General features: G+C 43.1%; 1 protein-coding gene across 1 annotated transcript in view; it reads right to left on the reverse strand.

Moving 5' to 3' along the window:
* BICC1 (BicC family RNA binding protein 1) overlaps positions 1-15815 on the reverse strand; it is a 92706-nt gene extending 76891 nt beyond the window's left edge. The window contains exon 1 of the mRNA XM_015633526.3: positions 15552-15815. Coding sequence (XP_015489012.1) covers positions 15552-15753 — 202 coding nt within the window. The 5' untranslated portion in view covers positions 15754-15815. The remainder of the gene's footprint in view (positions 1-15551) is intronic.
* Positions 15816-19242: the final 3427 nt, after the last annotated feature.

Consider the following 19242-nt stretch of genomic DNA (forward strand, 5'->3'; position numbering starts at 1 on the left):
TCTCAACCATAAAATTATACAAAAAAAACAACCCAAACCATCTAGAATTAAACATCTAGAATTCATCAGAGGTGAAAGTCTGGAGGCTGTGCTCCATTTCTGGAGTTCATAAGCCATTATTATTAAGACTGCCAAAAAAAGCAACATTTCCTGTTTGCATTTTTTTCTTCTGTTTTGATTTTGGTTGAATTTGGGTATTCTGTTACAGCTCAACTGTATTTCACCATAAAATACTTTCCGGCTTTTTAAGTTGCTACCCTGAAATCATGAGGCTGCTTGGCTACCACAAATCCACAACCTTGGCAAAACTGATTTGCAGAAATTGATACAAATCTTTTCTGTAACTTAATGAAAAATAATCACCAAATTTAAGGTGTCAGAAGAAAAACTTTGTTTTAGAAAAGAAAAGCAAATAAAATCTGTTGCCTAAGCTGTCACAGTGAAATGTTAACCAGCTCTCACTGTGTCTACACTGAGCCCACTTGACCACAGACCAGAGAGGTTTCTCCAGAAAAGGAAACTATTACTACTCCATTGATGAAGAAATAGCATCATGGAACTGAGACAACTCGAGCACCAGTCCCCAAGGTGTTCAGTCTACTTCAATCTCTATACTGCAGTAATTAACCAGTTCCTGCCAGAAACATCCCAAACCAGTCTGCATTTGAGCAAAAGGAGCCAACCTAGGATCCACCTGCAGCAGTAACCACAATTTACAGAAGAACAAACAAGTCTCAGTAGAGCACATTAAAAAAAAATAATTAAAAGTTATTTAACTTACCAGAAAAGGTGGTTTTCTGCTAAACAGCCTCTTCATCTCTGCCTCTGTCCTTAAAAATGTTGAGATACCCTCCCTTTAAATTCAATAAGGTTTAACTCATGGACTACCTCAAAAGAGAAATTGACTTTGTGTTTCTGAACTAAAAGAAACATAGCCCAAGAGCAGAATGTTTGAGAAGACTACATCACTTGGGAATCACAAGCGATGACAAAGATAATTATATTTTATAATTAGAGTAGAGAACCATGTTTTCCCTTGCGCTGATGTTAAACCCTTTCACAGGATATAAAATTACTCAGACATTGTTAAGAGCACATACTTACTCCTTTGATTATTAAAATGGTAGAAGAAAGGTTAAATTACAACAAAATGCTAAATACTGAGGGCTTTCAAGTGTTTCAGAATGAGAAGCTCCACCTATAAGTTTACCATTACCTTCACACTACCAGGTAAAATTGATCTACTTTACAAATACATGTATTCCCCCAATTATTTTTTAATCATTTGCAAGTAATTAAGGTGAGTAAACCAGCACAACACCAATCCCTTACAAAGTGACTTCTCAGCTGTATGCAAAACTACACTCCTAAGGTCTTTAATGTTATTCAGAAGATTGAAAAAAATTATTCTATGGTTGTGGTTCTTCTCTTTAGAAAAAGTGCAAATCCATTCTGACACCTGTCCAGCAGCTCCACACCATGGTCCTCCAGCTCACATCTTTAATACCGAAGTCAACACACTGGCATCTGACTTTGCTTTATTGCAGCAAACAAAACGCACCCAAATACCCCAACCATCTTGGAACTGCCTCCATTCCAGTGAAGCAGGCCTGATGACCCTGAATAGCTGTTTTCAGACACTCATCACACAGAAAGAACCCATCCTAGGTAGGTACACAGCAAAGCATCTACACCAAAGCTTACATGTGTAATGTCTGCCAAAGATCTATATTCTATCTGAGAGGGTATCTAGGAGAGAATGGAAAAAGGCTGTGTTCATCCAGCCCCTGCAGGCTCCCAGCTCTCCCTGTCTGCCTCTCACTCACGTGAAGCAGAGCAGCCCAAAGTCTGGGTACCAGGTGCAGAAATGCCAAACACACTCCAAGGGATCTCGATCCATCACGTTGCTGAGAGGAGGCAGAACAGAGCTGGTGAGTGGTTCCTCCTCCTCTCCTCCCTTAAGACACTACAAATAGAAGGAGAGCAGAATAAAGGCTGAACAGAAACTGAGCAGCTCTTCTCCTGACAGCGTGCCTGGCTGCTGTGCAATGTATGGGGAGATCCTTCCTGTGCACATCCAAAGCTACTGGACTTTACTAATCTTCTTAGTCACGTCTCCCTTCGCCTCTTGGGTCCTGAGATTTCCTACTTTGAAATTTCCTATCCGTCTGAAAAACTTGGCTTTGACACCCTCCCCTAACCCTCTGGTCTGGCTAACCTGCAGGGGCAGTTGTGTAACTCTTTCCTTTAACTCAGCCACTCGCTGCACCCACGCCTCGCTCAGTCCTGGAGCGGCCAGACCCAAGCCACTGCTCCACTTGGAGGATGAACATTCCTTTAACTCGTGCAACGCAGAAAGCAGGAGCAGGGAAGAGAGAGACATTAAAAGCAGCCTCAGGCAGCACAGAGCTGTAGCACAAAGCTGACAGCACTTAATTTTTTAACACGTTATTAAAACCAGTCTCAAACTCTCTGCTGGCTATTCAAGCCTGGAGGGAAAGCAGTGCCAACAGAAGCTCTGCAGCGATACAGGAAAGACACCCAATGAAAAGATTCCTGCAAAGATGCAACTGATCTCCTCTAAGGAAAAAATATATTACTATTTTACATTTTAGTTGATTAGTATTATATTCTCAAGTCAAAGCAGCACTAACCCTTGGCGCTCTACATAAACACAGGAAACATACTTCCACATATAAACCAATTTAAAAAACTTCAGTCAGATAAAATTTATCAGTCGTCTAAGTTTCCATCTTTCAGGTGATAAATACCTAAAACTATACTTAAAATCCAGCAGAATAATCTTCTAGCACTCACTTCCCCCAAACTTTTACAAGAACACAGAATATAAAGTTTTGTACATGTTTAAATATATACAGAACTTTGCAATACCCCACTCTTTTTTTTTTCCATAACTTGAACGATTCCTCATGTCTCAAGCACTGGAATGATTTTTTTATTTCTGCCAAGTCTCTGAACAATCTAAAGATGTCACTGAAGACCACTTAAAGTAAAAAACCTGAGTGCTGCTAAGCAACCCAGAAAACATCATTACATGTTCAATTGTTTAGTGCATTGAAAAATTTCACACATATTGAGAATTCATGTATTCTGCATTCTAATGATGGTAATGTCTTCCACACAGAGGAAGAAAAGAAAATTCTGCAGAATATGTTTGTATTTTAAAAAGGAATAGCTTATAAAGAACTAAAGATTTGATCAATTTTTTTCACTGGTTCTGCACATGGAACGGGTTAGAAACAGATTCTCTCATTCACTGTTTTATACATACTCGGAAAGCAAATTTACTAAGGAAAAACATCACTTGTGTTTGTTTAATTAAACAACTGAAGACATATCAGGATTCTTTTCCTCTATATAAAACAGCATTTAAAAAATATACTCCACCTCCAGACTCTTTAAATCAATTCTAATTTAACAGCTCTAGCTGCATATAAACAAAGGCCATCTAATGTATTTATTATTTCACCGCTCTAGCACTTCTCACCCCTGGATGTGCTTACACATCCAGAAAAAGGGAGACCAAGTCTCATATTCCTTCAATGAATTAAAGGATTTCCATATCCCAGCAAGGGTAACATGCAAATGTATCCTTCATTTCGATTACACATAAACACATACATGTCTTTTCCTATTCAAATATAAGTACTACACACACAGAGAAATGGTTTTAAACACAGGTAATTTCAACCCCTTTCTGTTCAGCACATGGCTCATCTTTCACTCATCATGGCTCTCTACCACAGTGTAATGTTCTGCACAAGAACTCCCTTACAACAAGGCTCCTGGTTTAATTACACTGCATCCCAGTTTATACACCCTCAAGGAACACAATCTCACCATCTCTCTCAATCTTATGGGGAATATCTTCTGACATCAGTGTGACTAAATATAAAAGGTGTTTTATGGCATCACTTATAATGGATTTAATATTTATTTTGGGATTATGGATTTCATTTTTTCCATCTCTCAAGATGCTTGGTCTTAAGTTACCAATTTTGTATATTCCACTGCCATAAACTTACTGCAGGCACAGACTGAACAGAACAGAGCCAATCAAAACAGACATAATCAAAGCCCTCCATCCACACAAAGTGATTGGAAATAATGTAAAAGACACACTTAAAGGTTAAGCCACTAATTCAGAGTGGTAGCACAGATTCCCCAAACCAAAGTTTGCTTAAAATGTATAAAAGATATCATCACCTGTATGTTGAATTTAAAAGTGTTTTATACACAAAAAAAAAAAAAGGAAGAGGTGAAAATCTATTTAAGACTTTGGAATATGTGGTAACCTCACCATGGAACCTTAGACTATCAAAATAATCAAAAAATTTAAAGCTTTATATAGCAAGGTAGAACAAAAGACAACAGCAGAAGCTGATACCCAGGAAGTTCCATCTGAACATGAGGAAGAGATTCCTTAATGTGCAGTGACTGAGCACTGGGACAGACTGTCCCGAGAGGGTGTGGAGTCTCCCTCACTGGAGATATTCCAGACCCAGCTGGACACAGTTCTGTGCTCCAGGATTAACAGGGAGGCAGGACCAGATGACCCCCTATGGTCCTTTCCTGACCCACTCTGACTGTGTGAGGTAAGAACAGCACAGATATATATACGTGTTCCAGAAAACAAAAGCAACGCTTCAAAACAACAGGATAAATCATTAGTGTTACCAATTTCTCCCTCCAGTTATCTTTTAGCATTGCTTCTTTCAGACCAGATTTACTTGGCTTAATACCAATTTTCAAATATGTTGTACTAGAGACCATTTAGCTCAGCTTGATTATAAAAATGTTGCAAGTTCTCCTCACAAGAATATCTAGCATAATTCCTTTCCAAGAACCAAGTTTAAACAGATGAAGCCCATGATCTGAGCTGTTCCACAAGGAGCAGAATGGTATTTTGGGTTTGTTCTGCTTGTCATCTCATCACTAGTACGGACAATCATTCAAGTTTTTACACATACTTTGTGCCAAATAAGTGAGAAAACACATTATCTCAATCTTTTTAAGTACATAATTTGAACACACAGATATATTTCACTTGAATGATCTGGAAAGAGGCTTCGTTTTTTTCTTTCCTTGGCACTCTTACTTATAGTCTTTTGCTTTCAAAACCTCTGTGATATTTTAGTAGCCAGAGCAAAATCCTGTGCCATTGTAGCTCCTACAAACAGAAATTATTTTTGCAACTTAAAAAGCTGTAGAGAAGGACTGAAAGACATAAAAAAATATCAACCCACAGCTTCTTAACAAGTTGGGCAGGCACACAGGAAAAAAACCAACCAGAGAAACTTTTCTGTGAGATGGGGGAAAAGCAGTAGCTATAAAATCCCGGTATAATAAACATTCCATAGCATCTACATACTACAAGCCTGACAATAACCACATAAGCACAGTGATTGCTGCTTATTTTTCCTTGAAAGCCATTCGTACAGACCTGATTCATATTACACAGTTTTAGGGGAAAATGGAATGAAGGTTTTGCAAAGCCTCCCAGGCCTGGCCTGCAGAGGAGTTTAGTAAATGAAAATGGATGGCTCATGCCTCACTTGCATCGACACATGTTCCCAATAGGGAAAAAGCCAAAAGAGGAATGGGGACTCACTATTTTCATACATTAATATTCTTGAAAAATATTCTCCACACAAATTTATCAAGTTTTGGAGTATTTTTCACAAGTTTTATTGCAACTTTTACATGCCAGGCAAGCCCTGGAATTGCCTCAGAATGGGGAATGCAGCTGCCTAGAATGCAGGCTGGCACCAGCTACACTGACCAGCTTCCTACCTTTAGGAAGAGGCTCAGCAGTCAAATCAGGGGAAGCCATCTTCACAGCCCTTAAAGGAATGGGCCAAAATCTAATCCTTAAAGACATATCAACCTGGGCAATTAAAAATAACAACAAAAAACAAAACTAAGCAATAAAAAAGGAGCTTTACTCCACAGTATTTATAAACTGTTGATCTGAAGATGCCAAATTCAAGACACAGCTGCTGGCAGCTGGCCATTTGGGAGGTAGTCAGAATGACTGGAAATCTAATGCCTTTTAAATGTATCATCTATTATTGTCTTTTTCTCACCACAAGTGATACACTTATAAAGATATTTTTTAAAAACCTTCCACCCTTGAAGGGAAAGAAACCTAAAGAACAAGTTACCTCCTGTTTGCTCTCACTCACATGAGCAAGGAAGACACTTCCAGGAAGGATAAATTGAGCAACGTGTCCTTCTGTGGTTTACACAACAGAATCCAAGCAATAGAGATAACAGGACTGCGCTCCAATCCCAGCTGCACTCCCAAGTCCTGTTTTCACAGCTTGCTCACATACCATCAGCAAGAACACAAAGCTTAGGAGGATGTAGTGTAATCCAGAGCACAGAGTCCCTGAACTACACCACTGGAACCAGCAAGGCCACTGCAGCCCACGGCCAGCTCCCACCGCTCAGCCACTGAGCATCCACTTAATTTATCCCACCCCTGAGACCAAACCCTGATAAAGCCTCAGCAAAACCTCCAGCAGGTGGGAGGCACACAGCTAACCACAGCTGCATCCTTGCAGGACTATCAATTCAAAAGCTATCTATGGATGCTAACTATGAGCAGAGGCAGAGAGCACAGTGCCTGTGGAATAAATAGCAGGCAGCATAACTTTCTCAGTCTCGCCTGAGAAAGTGGCCTGGGAAATCCTAAGGAGGAATTAAAACAATCCTCAGAGACAGAAGACAGCCTTGCAGGTGCTGTTTGTCAGTTTCTTGTTTTCTTGCAAGAGAAGGTCAAGGGGTGGTGTACCCCACTGACCAATGATGGTGATGTGTTAGTTTGCTAACCAATAAGAGTTTTACTTTTCTGTACTTTCATGTATCAGTCTATAAAAGAATATCGGAGGTAATAAACCTTAAAGGAAGAACTCTCCTGTTCAACTCACAAGAGAGTCTGTGTCGTTCTTCTCTCTGTTCCCAATAGAGCAACAGCTATCTGAAGGCAGCAAAGCAGCAGCACTCACACTGCCACATGCTCTAGTTGTGCTCCTGTAGGCCAGAGCACCCCAACACCACCACCTGCAGCCAGACACAGCCCCCAGCACCCCTTGTGTGCACGAGAACCAAGACCTGCCCTGGCAGCAGCTGCCTGACCCAGCCATCATCTTGCCTTCCTGAGAATAGCAGGGATCTTCCTGGGGGCCAGCACAACCAAATCCTACCAGGATTGCTAAAGATGGGGTATACAGACCAGTTTTCCCAGCAGATGTTTCTCAGTGCCCTGAGGAAGGCAAATTCACCCCTAAATCAATCACAATTTTATCAACTCTGAAGAACACTTCAGGCTGCAAAGTGCTATTTTTAATTCTGGTATCTGATCAATAAATTACCTAAAAATGTATTTTCAGTTATTTCACTAATAAACATTAATAAACACTGTGCTTTTAATATTACAGTCCAATCTCAGATTTAGTATTTTATCTCAACAGTTGAAATTCTAGTTAAGAATCCTTTGATTCCTTTGCTGTCCAAAAGAGACAGCAGTGACCTCACTTCAGCACTATACAATGCAAAACCTGGAAAGTCTCCAGATTTTATGGATTATTTCCTTTTCAGAAAAAAAGGAAAAGTCATAAAATGACATTTTTTCTGATTGTCCTATCATAAGGCACCACTGAGAAGACTTTGGCTCCATCTGCTTATATCCTCTGACACACACAATTCATACGGTGTTCCCTGTGCCTTCTCAAGATTAAAGCTAAACTATCCCAGATGTCTCAGCCTCTCCTCCTATGTCAGTTTTCCAGTCCCTCAGTAGTGTTGTGGCCTTTTGTTGGATTTGTTCCAGAATGCTCATGTCTCTCTGCCACTGGGGAAACCAGGGCTGGACCCAGCTCTCCTGATGTGTCTCACCAGGGCTGCCCAGCATTTCAGGCCCAAACCTGTGAGAGTTTTCTCCCGTGGTGCATCACTTCATGTTCCCCTTTGCTGAACTTCATTAAATTCCTTTGGTCCATTTCTTCAGCTTGCCAGGGCCCCTCTGTATGACTGCCCTCCATCTTCACATTCATGATTAATTTTTCCTTGCGAGCAAGGCAAAATCCCAGCAAACCAGTTCCTGCTGTCACTTCCCTGTCTGGAAGCTGTCAGGAAAGCATTCCAGAAATCTCCTACATGTCCTGCCAGGCTCTTGCCCCAGCAGAGAACAGAGGGGTTAAACTCCTTCATGGGGATCGACAGCAAACAGGAGAATCACCCCGTTTCTTGAAGGCCTCATCTGCTGCTTCTTCCCAATCAGATGGTCTGTAAAGCCACCCAGCACTCCTGACCCTGCATGCTCAAATGGCTGGTGGTGTACTCCAAGGCAGAGCTCCTGCAATCCTGCCACTCCCCTGCATAAAAGGCAACACCTACTCCTCAGCATCCCTCTCTGTGCACCCTAAAGACCCTGTCCCTGAAGGAGTCCAGTCCCCAGAGCTATCCCATCACACCTCTCCAGCCTCAGGGAGATGGCAACCCTGCAGTTCCTGTCTGCTACCCATGCACTACCATCAGGCACTTCAGGGATGTACTCACACACAGGGGTTTCCCTGGAACAGTTCTGCAGGCATGTGCCCATGATGTGCCTTCCCAATTTCTATGTCCTGGTGTCTATCTCTTCAGGAGAGCTGCACAGCAGAACAGCTAGGACAGAACAGTGCTGCTAAATGCCCAGCAACTGCTCCACAAAATCTGGCTTGCAGCAGAAAATTAAATGAAGTTATGCTACCAGGAAAATGACTTATTCAGACACTCAGTGTTCAGTTAGGTATTTGTATTCAATCCCCTATCCATCACACCCATCTTTTTCTGCAGAGACATCAAGAGTTTTTCCATGCAATATCCAAAACCCGCTTTCACACTTGAGAGAACTCGTTGATTACTCAGATTCCTTAGACTGTATTATCTAGTGAGATAACACTCTCATTCAGGAGTGTTCCTTCAAAACATCAATAAAACATTAACATGAAACTATTTATTCCAGTAAAGAGGATATCACTGCAGACATCTTTACATAAATCAGCTATTAAAGTCACCAAAACATGAAGAGTTCCTTTGCTTCATGCAATACACTCATACTGGCCTGAGCCAGAGACAAGAAACAAAAACAAATACTGAACAAAAGCTGAGGCTATGTTCAAAGAATGGTTTGAATTGCTTAAATCAAAATTATTTTAGAAACTATCACCAATTAACAGGTAGTTTCTTAAAGAAGAAACCCTTAAATCAAGTGCTCGTTCCTTCAGATAGCTTACTAGGTGTATGTATTTTCTGTAGCTGAACTCCAACTCATGTCATACTAGTTTTTAAGCTCAAAGTTCATGAAAGTCACCAGTCTTCACAGCAAAGGTCACTATTGTAAAAATATTTTTTAAAAAGCTATTAGTTCTTCCACACAGAGGTTTGAAATTAAAGAAAACTAGCATGTTTCATTGTTTGAGAGGCATAAAGCCAAGAGCCTGAAATGAGTACTCAAAATAGGACATATTTTCCAGTGGAGGTAAAGATTACAATATAACCAACAGGAATGTGCAAGCCAGCAATACTTAACTCAGCAGCTCATGCCAAACCATGATAGTCCGTTGTACTTCTTGAACACTGAAACTTGAGAAAGTGGTATTATTACAATTGTTAATAGAGGAATGCAAGAACTACAAGTCACACAAATTCATTTCATTTATTTATTTTTTTGTAGAAATAGACTATTCAGCACTTTGGGGATTTGAAAACCTGACAAAGAACTTTTTTCCTACTACATATAAGTTAAAAACCAAATGTAAATGCTATTAGGAAGGTTCCAATTTCCCCACAACTATGTCCTCATATATGTTATGCTGACCCATTACAAGGAAAAAAATACAATAAAAACCACCAAAAGAAATCTCACAATTTAGAAGAAAAGCCCCACATTTTCTTCCTCTAGGAAAAGCAACTGTGGTTAGGACCTAGTAAAATAAAGAGTAAAATATTTCAGTATGAATCTGGTCATAGACAAGACATAGTTCACAACCCTTGAAGCTCCAAAAGGGACATGGGAACTGTAAACAGGAGTATAAATCAAAAGCACTCTGAGTATTTTTAACTTCAGCTGCAAGCAAGGTACACTAATTATTTGAAGGACTACAGTATTATTATACAGATTTCTGCCACCATCACAAACACACAAAAAAATCCAGAGGAATATCAGTAATTCCTGCATAGCCGTTTAAGCATAAAACCCCCAAATAAATTTAACACAGAACTTGTCCTCCCTGCACAGACTCCATCATAGGAACATTATAATTGCCCGTTAAGCAGCCAACTTGCTTAAAATTTGTACCTTCAGGGTCCATCCTCTAATAAAACCATTGTGTGTAGCACTCAGCAGAAGCCTAGGTTCCTTAGAATATCTGTCTTCCAATTATTTTTGCACATTCCAATTAAAGCGCTTTTCTTCCCCCTCCCACTCCATTTCCCACAAACTTTGCCTGCCACACATATTGATCCATCATCTGCTGTAGGTGAAACAAACCAGTGGAGAGATAGGAAAAGTACTGAAGTACAGTTATGCATTAAGTAGGGAAAATATACTTGCTTAAACACAGGTTTCACCTGATGGATCAGCAAACAAAAGCTGGTTATCATCCAGGCATCAGAAAGAGGCATTGCATAAGTACAATCAAGATCTGACAATGGTGGTGACCTTTAGGCAAAGGAATTAACAATTGATTTACAGTAAGTTTCGCCTGGATTAAACAGCGTAAAAAAAGTTATCCAAGTCACCTCCCCCTAAGAAAAACAGGGCTTGTTTTGGCAGGACATTACTAGCTGAGCATTTTTCTAGCTCCTGGTGACAGGCTAAGAGCACCAAAACAGAGGGAGTAGGATGTGGGAGAGCACACCCAATGCTGCAATGGCAGGACAGAGCTACACAAAGGCACCCCAATGAGCTCTGACTGCTCATACTGAATTTGTTACAGCACTTGTGTCCTTACTGCCTGCAAAGTAAGCAGTGATCCACTAAGTCTACTCTACATAAACTCATATTGACATGATTCCTATAATTCTGGCCTACTCCAGCTGAGCTGTGACACAACCAAGCCCACTGCTATTTTCCAAGGTGCCCACCTGGTTGCAACACAACCTGTTCTGTAAGACAAGCTCGAGAGCAAATTGAGTGCTCTTCAGAGTTTTCTGGGCATGTAGGTATGCGCTTTTCTTCACGTAAACACATGTTTATTGTTTATCAATAAACAGTCAGGCAAATGCTGAATTATCTCATAAGGGAAAAAAATCCCAGGAAAACAAATAAAAACACAGAACAAAAAAAAACACCAGCCATAAAGTTTTAGATCCCTAATTAAAATTACCTTGGGAGTCCTCAAAACGAAAGATGATGCATGAAAGAATATAAAACAGTGAAGAAAAACAGAATTTTAACAAGCATAGTTTTGTTCTTTAATGAAAGAGCCACACATAATATGGGCCCACACACCATTGGTAGATTTAGACTTATTAAAAACAGCATGGATTTGTTTTTTTAGGAAACTCCTATCATGTGATAGTGCATTATAAAGTCAAACTATTTAACAGTGAGTGCTTAAACCACACATTACATGAAAAACCCCTACATCTGCTAAAGAACATGACAAAGAAAAAGGGTTATTTGAAGTGGAAGACTGGCATAACATTTTGTTACCAAGAATGAGACACACCACACAAGCAAAAAAAAGTTGTTGCTTTCTTTGGTTTGGGTTTTTTTTTAATGTTGATGGCCAACTTGTCTAAGCCTACTGATTGCTGCAACATCAACTGATAGATTATACTTTTTGGACATCTTTCCTAAGTTTACTGCTCTGCATCTTTACAATAATACTCAGCTCCTATGGTAACAGGCACGGAAACACACACTTAGTAAATAATCCCACAATATGAAGTCACCTAAGCATTTACCAGAATTTGTGTAGAGCAGCTGTAATTAATTGGGCTACTAGGAAATACCACCTTCTGTCACTGCCGAAAAGAACAGCTGATCTGTTTTACTCATGGTGGCCTCCTAGAAAAAAAAAATAAATCCTAGAAGTATCTGTTCACCAACAAATTGATGAAAACATGAGGCATAAGAGACCTTACACCCCAGTGTAAAGACTATGATTTGTTTATTGGGCCATGATTCCAATCATCTATGTGCAATTAATAAAACAGTCATACAAAGAAGATGGACACAAGGGAAGAACAGCTCTTATTTGCAAGGGGTTTACCACAGCTATTGCAATTTCTGATATTCCAAAGAGAACCATTCAAGAAGTATCAATACAATTCTTTTAAAGTGGGGAGAGATTAAAAAAAGGTAGCAGAAGCATCATCAAATCAATTTAAATTTTCTGACACCTCAAATGTCAGATTTGATTTCTGCTTCAGATATAACTGAAGTTAGCAAACTACCTGCACCTCCTCTTTTTTGAAAGAGAGCTACTGAGTTCTTGCAGTTACTCTGTATCTCACAGGAAGGTGTCGCAGTGCCCTGATGAGCTGCAGACTTTGCTACTCCCAGGTGAGCCTTGCTGGGAGCAGCCCCGGCCCTCGGGAAACTGCCCACAAACTATCAACTGTGGGAAAGATGAAAATAACCACAGCAGCTACGCAAAAAGTAACAGAAGCACTGAGCTGAACATGGAGCTGCTGCACGTTCTGTCTCCCAAATATTTTTCTTAATTTCACAATTAGTGCAGTAAACAACAGATGTTGATGAGCAAAAAAAAAAAAAAAAAAAACAAAAAAACCCCACCAAGGCACCCCCAAGCAAGAATGAGAATATCTCATAAGTTACTTCAACAGATGCTCTTTCAAACTTGGCTTTAAAGACAACTGAACTAAAGATGATACAGTCTCACTCTTCCATAGTATAAAAAAGGTGTGGTGATCACTAGAAGATAGTCTAAGTATTTTAATAATTTAAACACTAACTTTACCAAATGTAAACAAGCTATCTAGTAGCTGGTAAAAGCAGAAGAGGAGCCTTTAAGCATCTAATATGAACAAAAAACTGTATTTACACCAGCCTAAATCAAAAAAAGAAAATAAAACACATAAAAAATTGGTTAACTTTAGGAAATAAGAAATCCACTCATCATCATTTGGATTGAAGAGATGCTTCTCTTCCATGATGCAATTTCTGCATATTTTAAAAACTTCCAATGAAGGATCTGGTATTAGAAACCATAGGGAACACAACCTTACAAATTATCTGACTAATGTTCGCTCCTGAAGATGGTTCACACTGCTTCCTTTCCATTGTCCCTTTCCTACTAGGGCAAGTCAAAGCTTCTATTCCCAAAAGACAGGGACAATCAAAAGGTGGGGAGTACAGAGGAAGCTAAAAAATAAAATCAAGTTTGGCTTGTAATCAGCAGCATAACTGACTATGAATTTCTGGGTATCAGTTACAGATCTGGCTCACGATGTTTTCCCTGACAGAGGTGCTTGAGGTTCTTGTAAGATAAGAGATGAGACAAATACTTGTAAAGCACAGAGAGGAAAGTGAGAGGACACTGACAGAAAATTACAATGTTTAACAAATATATCATTTTTCTCACAGAAAGAACTAATACGCTTGTTTCTTTCCTTCCTAATAAGCAGTTTTTCATTAACAGCAAGCCAGACAGTTCAGATTTTCACATAAAGCCACTTATTTCCACATCCAATATAAACTTTCCACCACAACAAGGACAATTATCTGATACAAACCCTCCTCAAACCATCATCTGAAGAACATGTATTCTAGACAGGGCATACACCAACCTCATAAAAAGCAGACAGTATCCTGCTTGCATTTACTCACTATGCTCTATCATTCACGTACTTTTTACTACTTTATTCTTCTTATAAAAATAAGAAATAAAATTTTAAAGAGGAGCTAAGAAAATGCTTTGACACTGGCCACTACTGGGTCACACAACCTATACGGTATTTGTTTTCTTCTTGGGAGCTTTGGTTACCCCTTCATGCTCGCTACCTCAGGAAGCAGAAGAAAGGACTATGTGAGGGATGAGATAATGGAAATTTGTTTGGCTATTAGAGGAAAAAGTTAAGGCAACCTTCATCTTCTTACAGAACTCTAACTTTTGACCCTTCTCTACGTTTTCTTACACAGAAATACCCATGTGGTTTTGGTTTTTCAGACACTTTCAATGAGCACATCTTTATAAATAGTTGTTGCTGGTCTGTTTCTCCAAATTCCTTTCTCTTTACTGCATTACATAATTAGATTTCTCTACTAGCACTAAAGTATTAACTGATTAAAGATTAACTCACCCCCAGGAGAGAGCATCTCAATTAAAAAAATTCCAATCATTGTAGTCACCAAGTCAAAGCGCAGCTCTTCAGTGACCAGCCCAACTCACCAGCTCCTGTTCCCCTGCTTGCTCCCACAGCCTCCCCTCCACCTGCAAGGAGGAAGGCAGGTGTCCTGACAGGGGATGCTCATGTAGGGAACACCTAAAGTTTCCAGTAAGTGACTGAAATGCCTTCCTCGTGACACGCCAAGTGAAACATTTGTCAAGGGTTTGTTTGTTCTGAAAATGTACACAAATATGTGAGTTACCACATTAGTGTAACATTAAATGTTTACAAAACAGTAGTTCTAAAGGAAAAAGCGCCCTCTTGAAACCGCCACCATCTTTTCTTGTTGATCGAGACACACCTTGAGATTTGACACCGTTAGGCCTAAAACTCACCTCGGTTCTCACGGGCTCCTCAGACCAGACAGCCGGGAACACCCCGGGGGAATTACCCCGCTCAGCAGCATCCTCAACTGGTTCAAACTTACTCATGTGCTCTTTAGCAACAAAACCAGCAATTACTACTCCTGTTTTGTCAAAAGCTGCCTACGTAACTCCCGCTGAGAGCAGATAATTCAAAACATACTAGGATAAAATATGTAGCCTCAAGGAAAGAAAAAAACTTCAAAAACCCCGAGAAAGCGGAGCCAAGGGCCGAGGCGGTCCCACGGCAGCGGCGGCCGCTGTCAGCTCTGCGGAGCCGTCCCCGCTCCTGCGGCCGGGACGCCCGGCTCCAGCGGCTCCCTTCCCGCTATTCCTCGAAAGCCGAGAGCCCGCACCGCCCCGCCCGAGCGAGATGGCATGTTTCCCCAGATGGAATTCGGAGGGACGGGGACCTCCGAGCCGCAGCCCCGCGGCGCGGGACGAGCCCCGGCGGGGCTGGGCACCGGCACCACCCGCGACGCCGGGGCCGGCCCCAAGCGGCGTCTGGCCACCCGGGCTACGAGAGCAGCCCCGGCCCGAGAGGCCACGACAGCGTCCGGAGCCGGGACCGGCCCACGGGGCTCCCGCCGACCCAGGCCCGCGTCCAGCGCTCGGGGAAGGGGCTGACAGGACGGGGCTCCCGTTCCGGCAGGGAAAGGGGAGCCGGGACAAGGCACTGAGGGGCCGGGGCCCCCTCTCGCCCCTCGCGGCCGCCGCCACCGCCCCGCGCCCCCCGGGCACCGCCGCCGCGCCCGCCCTCACCATGGAGCATGGCCTCCAGTTTCTTCCTGTCCACCCGGAATCGCTCCTCGCCCCACTCGGGGCTGTGCAGGGGCCGCGGCGGCGCGGCCGAGTCCTCCTCGGAGCCGGGCGCGGGCGAGTCGGCGCTGCGCTCGCTGTTGGAGCCCGGGTCGGAGAGCGGCTGGGGCAGGTACCCGCTCAGCGGGTCGCACTGCGCCGCCATGGCGCTGCCCGGCGGCCGCCGCCTCGGGCCCCACTCGGCCGCCTCCCCGCGGGACGCTATCTGCCCCCACAGCCGCCCGGCCGGCGCATCCCAGCCGCCGCCGCACCGAGCCCCGGCGCCGCCCGCCTCTGCCCGCGGCTCCCCGCCGAGTGAGCGCGGCCCCGGCCCGGCGGCGTCCGCGGCTCGGCGGCGCCCCCAGCCCGCCCGCAGCCCGCACAGCATCCCCACCTCCATTGGGCCGCCGCCCGCCGGGGAGGGGCCGGGGATATCCCCGGCGGGAGGGGGCAGCGCCGCGGCCCCGGAGGAGGGCGGGGAGGCGCGGAGGGAGGGCAGGGGAGGAGAGGGGAGATGCCACCGCCCCCAGCGGCACCGCCCCCGCCTCGGGGCGCTGGGCCGGGGTCTGTGCTGGCTGAGGTCCCCTGCCAGCCGGGGTCACCCTGTCGGCCGGGATCCGGCCACCCCCGACCCCGTGAGCGCGTCGGCAGCGACCGTGCGGTGCCGGGCGACACACGGCACGGGCGAGGCACCGTGCCCAGGTCCGATCCCGAGTCACGCCGGTGTGGGCGGCAGGGACCAGCCTTTGCCGCATGTCCTGAGCGGTGCCGTGGCTGGCACATCCCCTCCCGCGGGGGCGGGCTCTGCCTCCCCGCTCGGACGTTTCGCTGCACGAAGCTTCGCGATGGAGAAGTGCCTTGTGCTGCACCGTAAGAGACTGGGTTACTCATTCCTCACCTGCTGGTGTTTGTCCAGCACCCCCAGCTGGGTGTTTATCCACGCCCAGAATCCCAGCTGGATGTACAATGGCACATTTCATACCACTTTGCAAACAGTTTGAGCCCAGAAGCACGCGGTGGTGTAGAGGAAACATCAGCATGAGCTGCCACACTGGCCTGGCGGCAGTGGTGGCATTTTGCTGTTCCTGCAGCCATACACTGCCCGGGAGGCCCATGACTGCCCAAGTGTGACTGCCTAAATCACCAAAGATTGTGCATGGAGTGAGGCATTTTCAGCCTCTGTGGATGGTAGGCTGCAGCTTGCAGGCAACACACTGCTCACGAGGTCCTTTGATACTTTTTCTGGCCCCAGGAAATAAAGTGTCTAAAGTAAAAAACACTAAGTATGAATGTAGGTCTTGAAAAGAGTGTAATCTCCCTTTCTCTTAATATTTTCTTGTAGTGTGATCTCACTATAGGCATGAAGCGCATTCTCAGCAAAGACTGAAAGTCTTGTCCTTCTCAGTTGAGAAGTTTACAGTCATCAAGAGTCATCAAGCATCTTTTCTTTCTTTCTTTCTTTCTTTCTTTGGCAGATGGGAAAGTGAACATTGTCCTTATCAAAACAACTTGAAATTCAGCGAAGTGTGCTGCCTCACCCCAGACCAACACCAGCTGGAGTTGTGTGTCTTCTAGATGCCAGACCTGTGAGTTGCACAATCCAAATATTCACAAGTTATGAGTGTTGACAGCACCAGCTACAATCCACAACACCTACAGGTGCTTAGCTCCTCAGAGCTAAACAATTATTTGGGTATTTTCCAGTCATAAATTAGTGAGTTTTACAGCCAGAGATTCTCAGTGTAGGAAATCCAGAAGGTCCCCTTCTTTAAGTTTTATCCATTCCTGCAATACAGCCACAGAAACCTTCTTTCTCATCAATTAGTTGAACCCAGAAGTAATCTTTTTTTCAGCAGCCATAAAAATAATATAATCAATCAAAGACCTCTTAAAAAATAATTTTGTCCACAGTTTAGTTCACTGAAAAGAACTCTTTCTTAATGTGCTTTTAGATCAAAAAATGAGAAGTAAATTCTCTGATTTCCTATTTAAATCTATATAAATGCTTTTAAAAGGATACAGTGAATAGGCATTATTATTGGTAGTTAAATTCAGTACTCTACCACTTCAATTGAATAAATTACATTTTATTTTCCTAGTATATTGCAGGGGAAGAATAAAATGCCTGTTACACAGAAAACTTGAACTAAGTAGAAGAACACATTTTTAATGGCTGCATAATTTTACATGTGGATAAAATTGGGGAAATGGGCGGAATTTGTCAGATACGAGATCAAATGGCTAGAAAGAACATCAGCTGAAGTTGACTTTGGCATATATAATTTATGTTGGCCATTTTTCTGGGGCCAATAGCTCGATCAAAGGAAAGAATAACAGGATCTTTCTCATTCTGGTGTACCATGTCTATTTTGCTACATTCTCTGCCTCCTTTTTTCATCCTGGTCTCTTTCCCTCACCTCACACACACACATAATATCTGCAAACCTCAGAAAAAGCATAACTGAACAGGAGAATGTTTTATTGTCACACTCAGCCTCTGTGCAGTGTCCATATTCCTTGGGGTGAAATAGATCCTGGAATTTAAAGGAACTTCATTACCTGGGTGATCTCCTGTACTAGCTCCCACCTGTCTGGGACTGCAGCAAGTGCCCAGACGGAGAGTGGTGCAGGATCTCTCCTGGGAAGGGTGTGGGTCTGCCCTTGGCCCTGGGGATGAGAACTGAGAGTCACCATGCAGAGAGCTGCTCCCAATGCAAGGAGCTGATGCCTGGGTGTGTCTGCACTCCACGGGCTCAGGAGGTAGAAGTTAAATATAAACTGAAGAGTTAAGACAGTGTAACTTACCGTTAATACAGAGCACAGTCTGTATTGCAGAGCTTGCATTTATTTATTGTTCTTGAGCTCAAGTTTCTCTACTTCACAGCACCACGATGAAGCAAAGTGCTCTTTTCTGTAGTTCCCTGTGGTGGGTGCAAAAAGGGAGGTTTGGAAAGCTGCAAAGTGAGGGTGGGGAAAGAGAAGGTAGCACACAGATTCTTTCATCATCTGTAGTATCTAGAAATGCTTTTCTGGAACGAGTGCTAAATTTGGGCTGTGTTATTTGAAAGAGGTTTATTGCTAGTGAAAATTAAAGCTGGTGATGTTTTGAAAGGCTTTATTGCATTCACTATTTTGCAGAAGTAAGAGCCTATGGATGCTAACTATGAAGCCGGGAGCACGGTGCCTGTGGAAATTGCAGGCCGCATAACTTTCTCAGTCTTGCCTGAGAAAGTGGCCTGGGAAATCATAAGGAGGAATTAAAACAATCCTCAGGGACAGAAGACAACCTTGCAGGTGCTGTTTGCCAGTTTCTTGTTTTCTTGCAAGAGAAGGTCAAGGGGTGGTGTACCCCACTGACCAATGATGGTGATGTGTTAGTTTGCTAACCAAAAAGAGTTTTGCTTTTCTGGACTTTCATGTATCAGTCTATAAAAGAAGATCTGAGGTAATAAACCTTAAGAGTAGGAACTCTCCTGTTCAACTCACAAGAGAGTCTGTGTCGTTCTTCTCTCTGTTCCCAATAGAGCAACAAGAGCCTACAATGTTTTGTCTTTCATTATGTTGTATGGATGCTGAATGTGAGATATCAGGCAGGTAGCACAGCGTCTGTGTGAAACTAAGTCACATAACTTTCTCACACTGGCTTGAGAAAGTA

The sequence above is a fragment of the Parus major genome, chromosome 6 (genome assembly GCF_001522545.3).
Source record: "Parus major isolate Abel chromosome 6, Parus_major1.1, whole genome shotgun sequence".
Taxonomy (NCBI): domain Eukaryota; kingdom Metazoa; phylum Chordata; class Aves; order Passeriformes; family Paridae; genus Parus; species Parus major.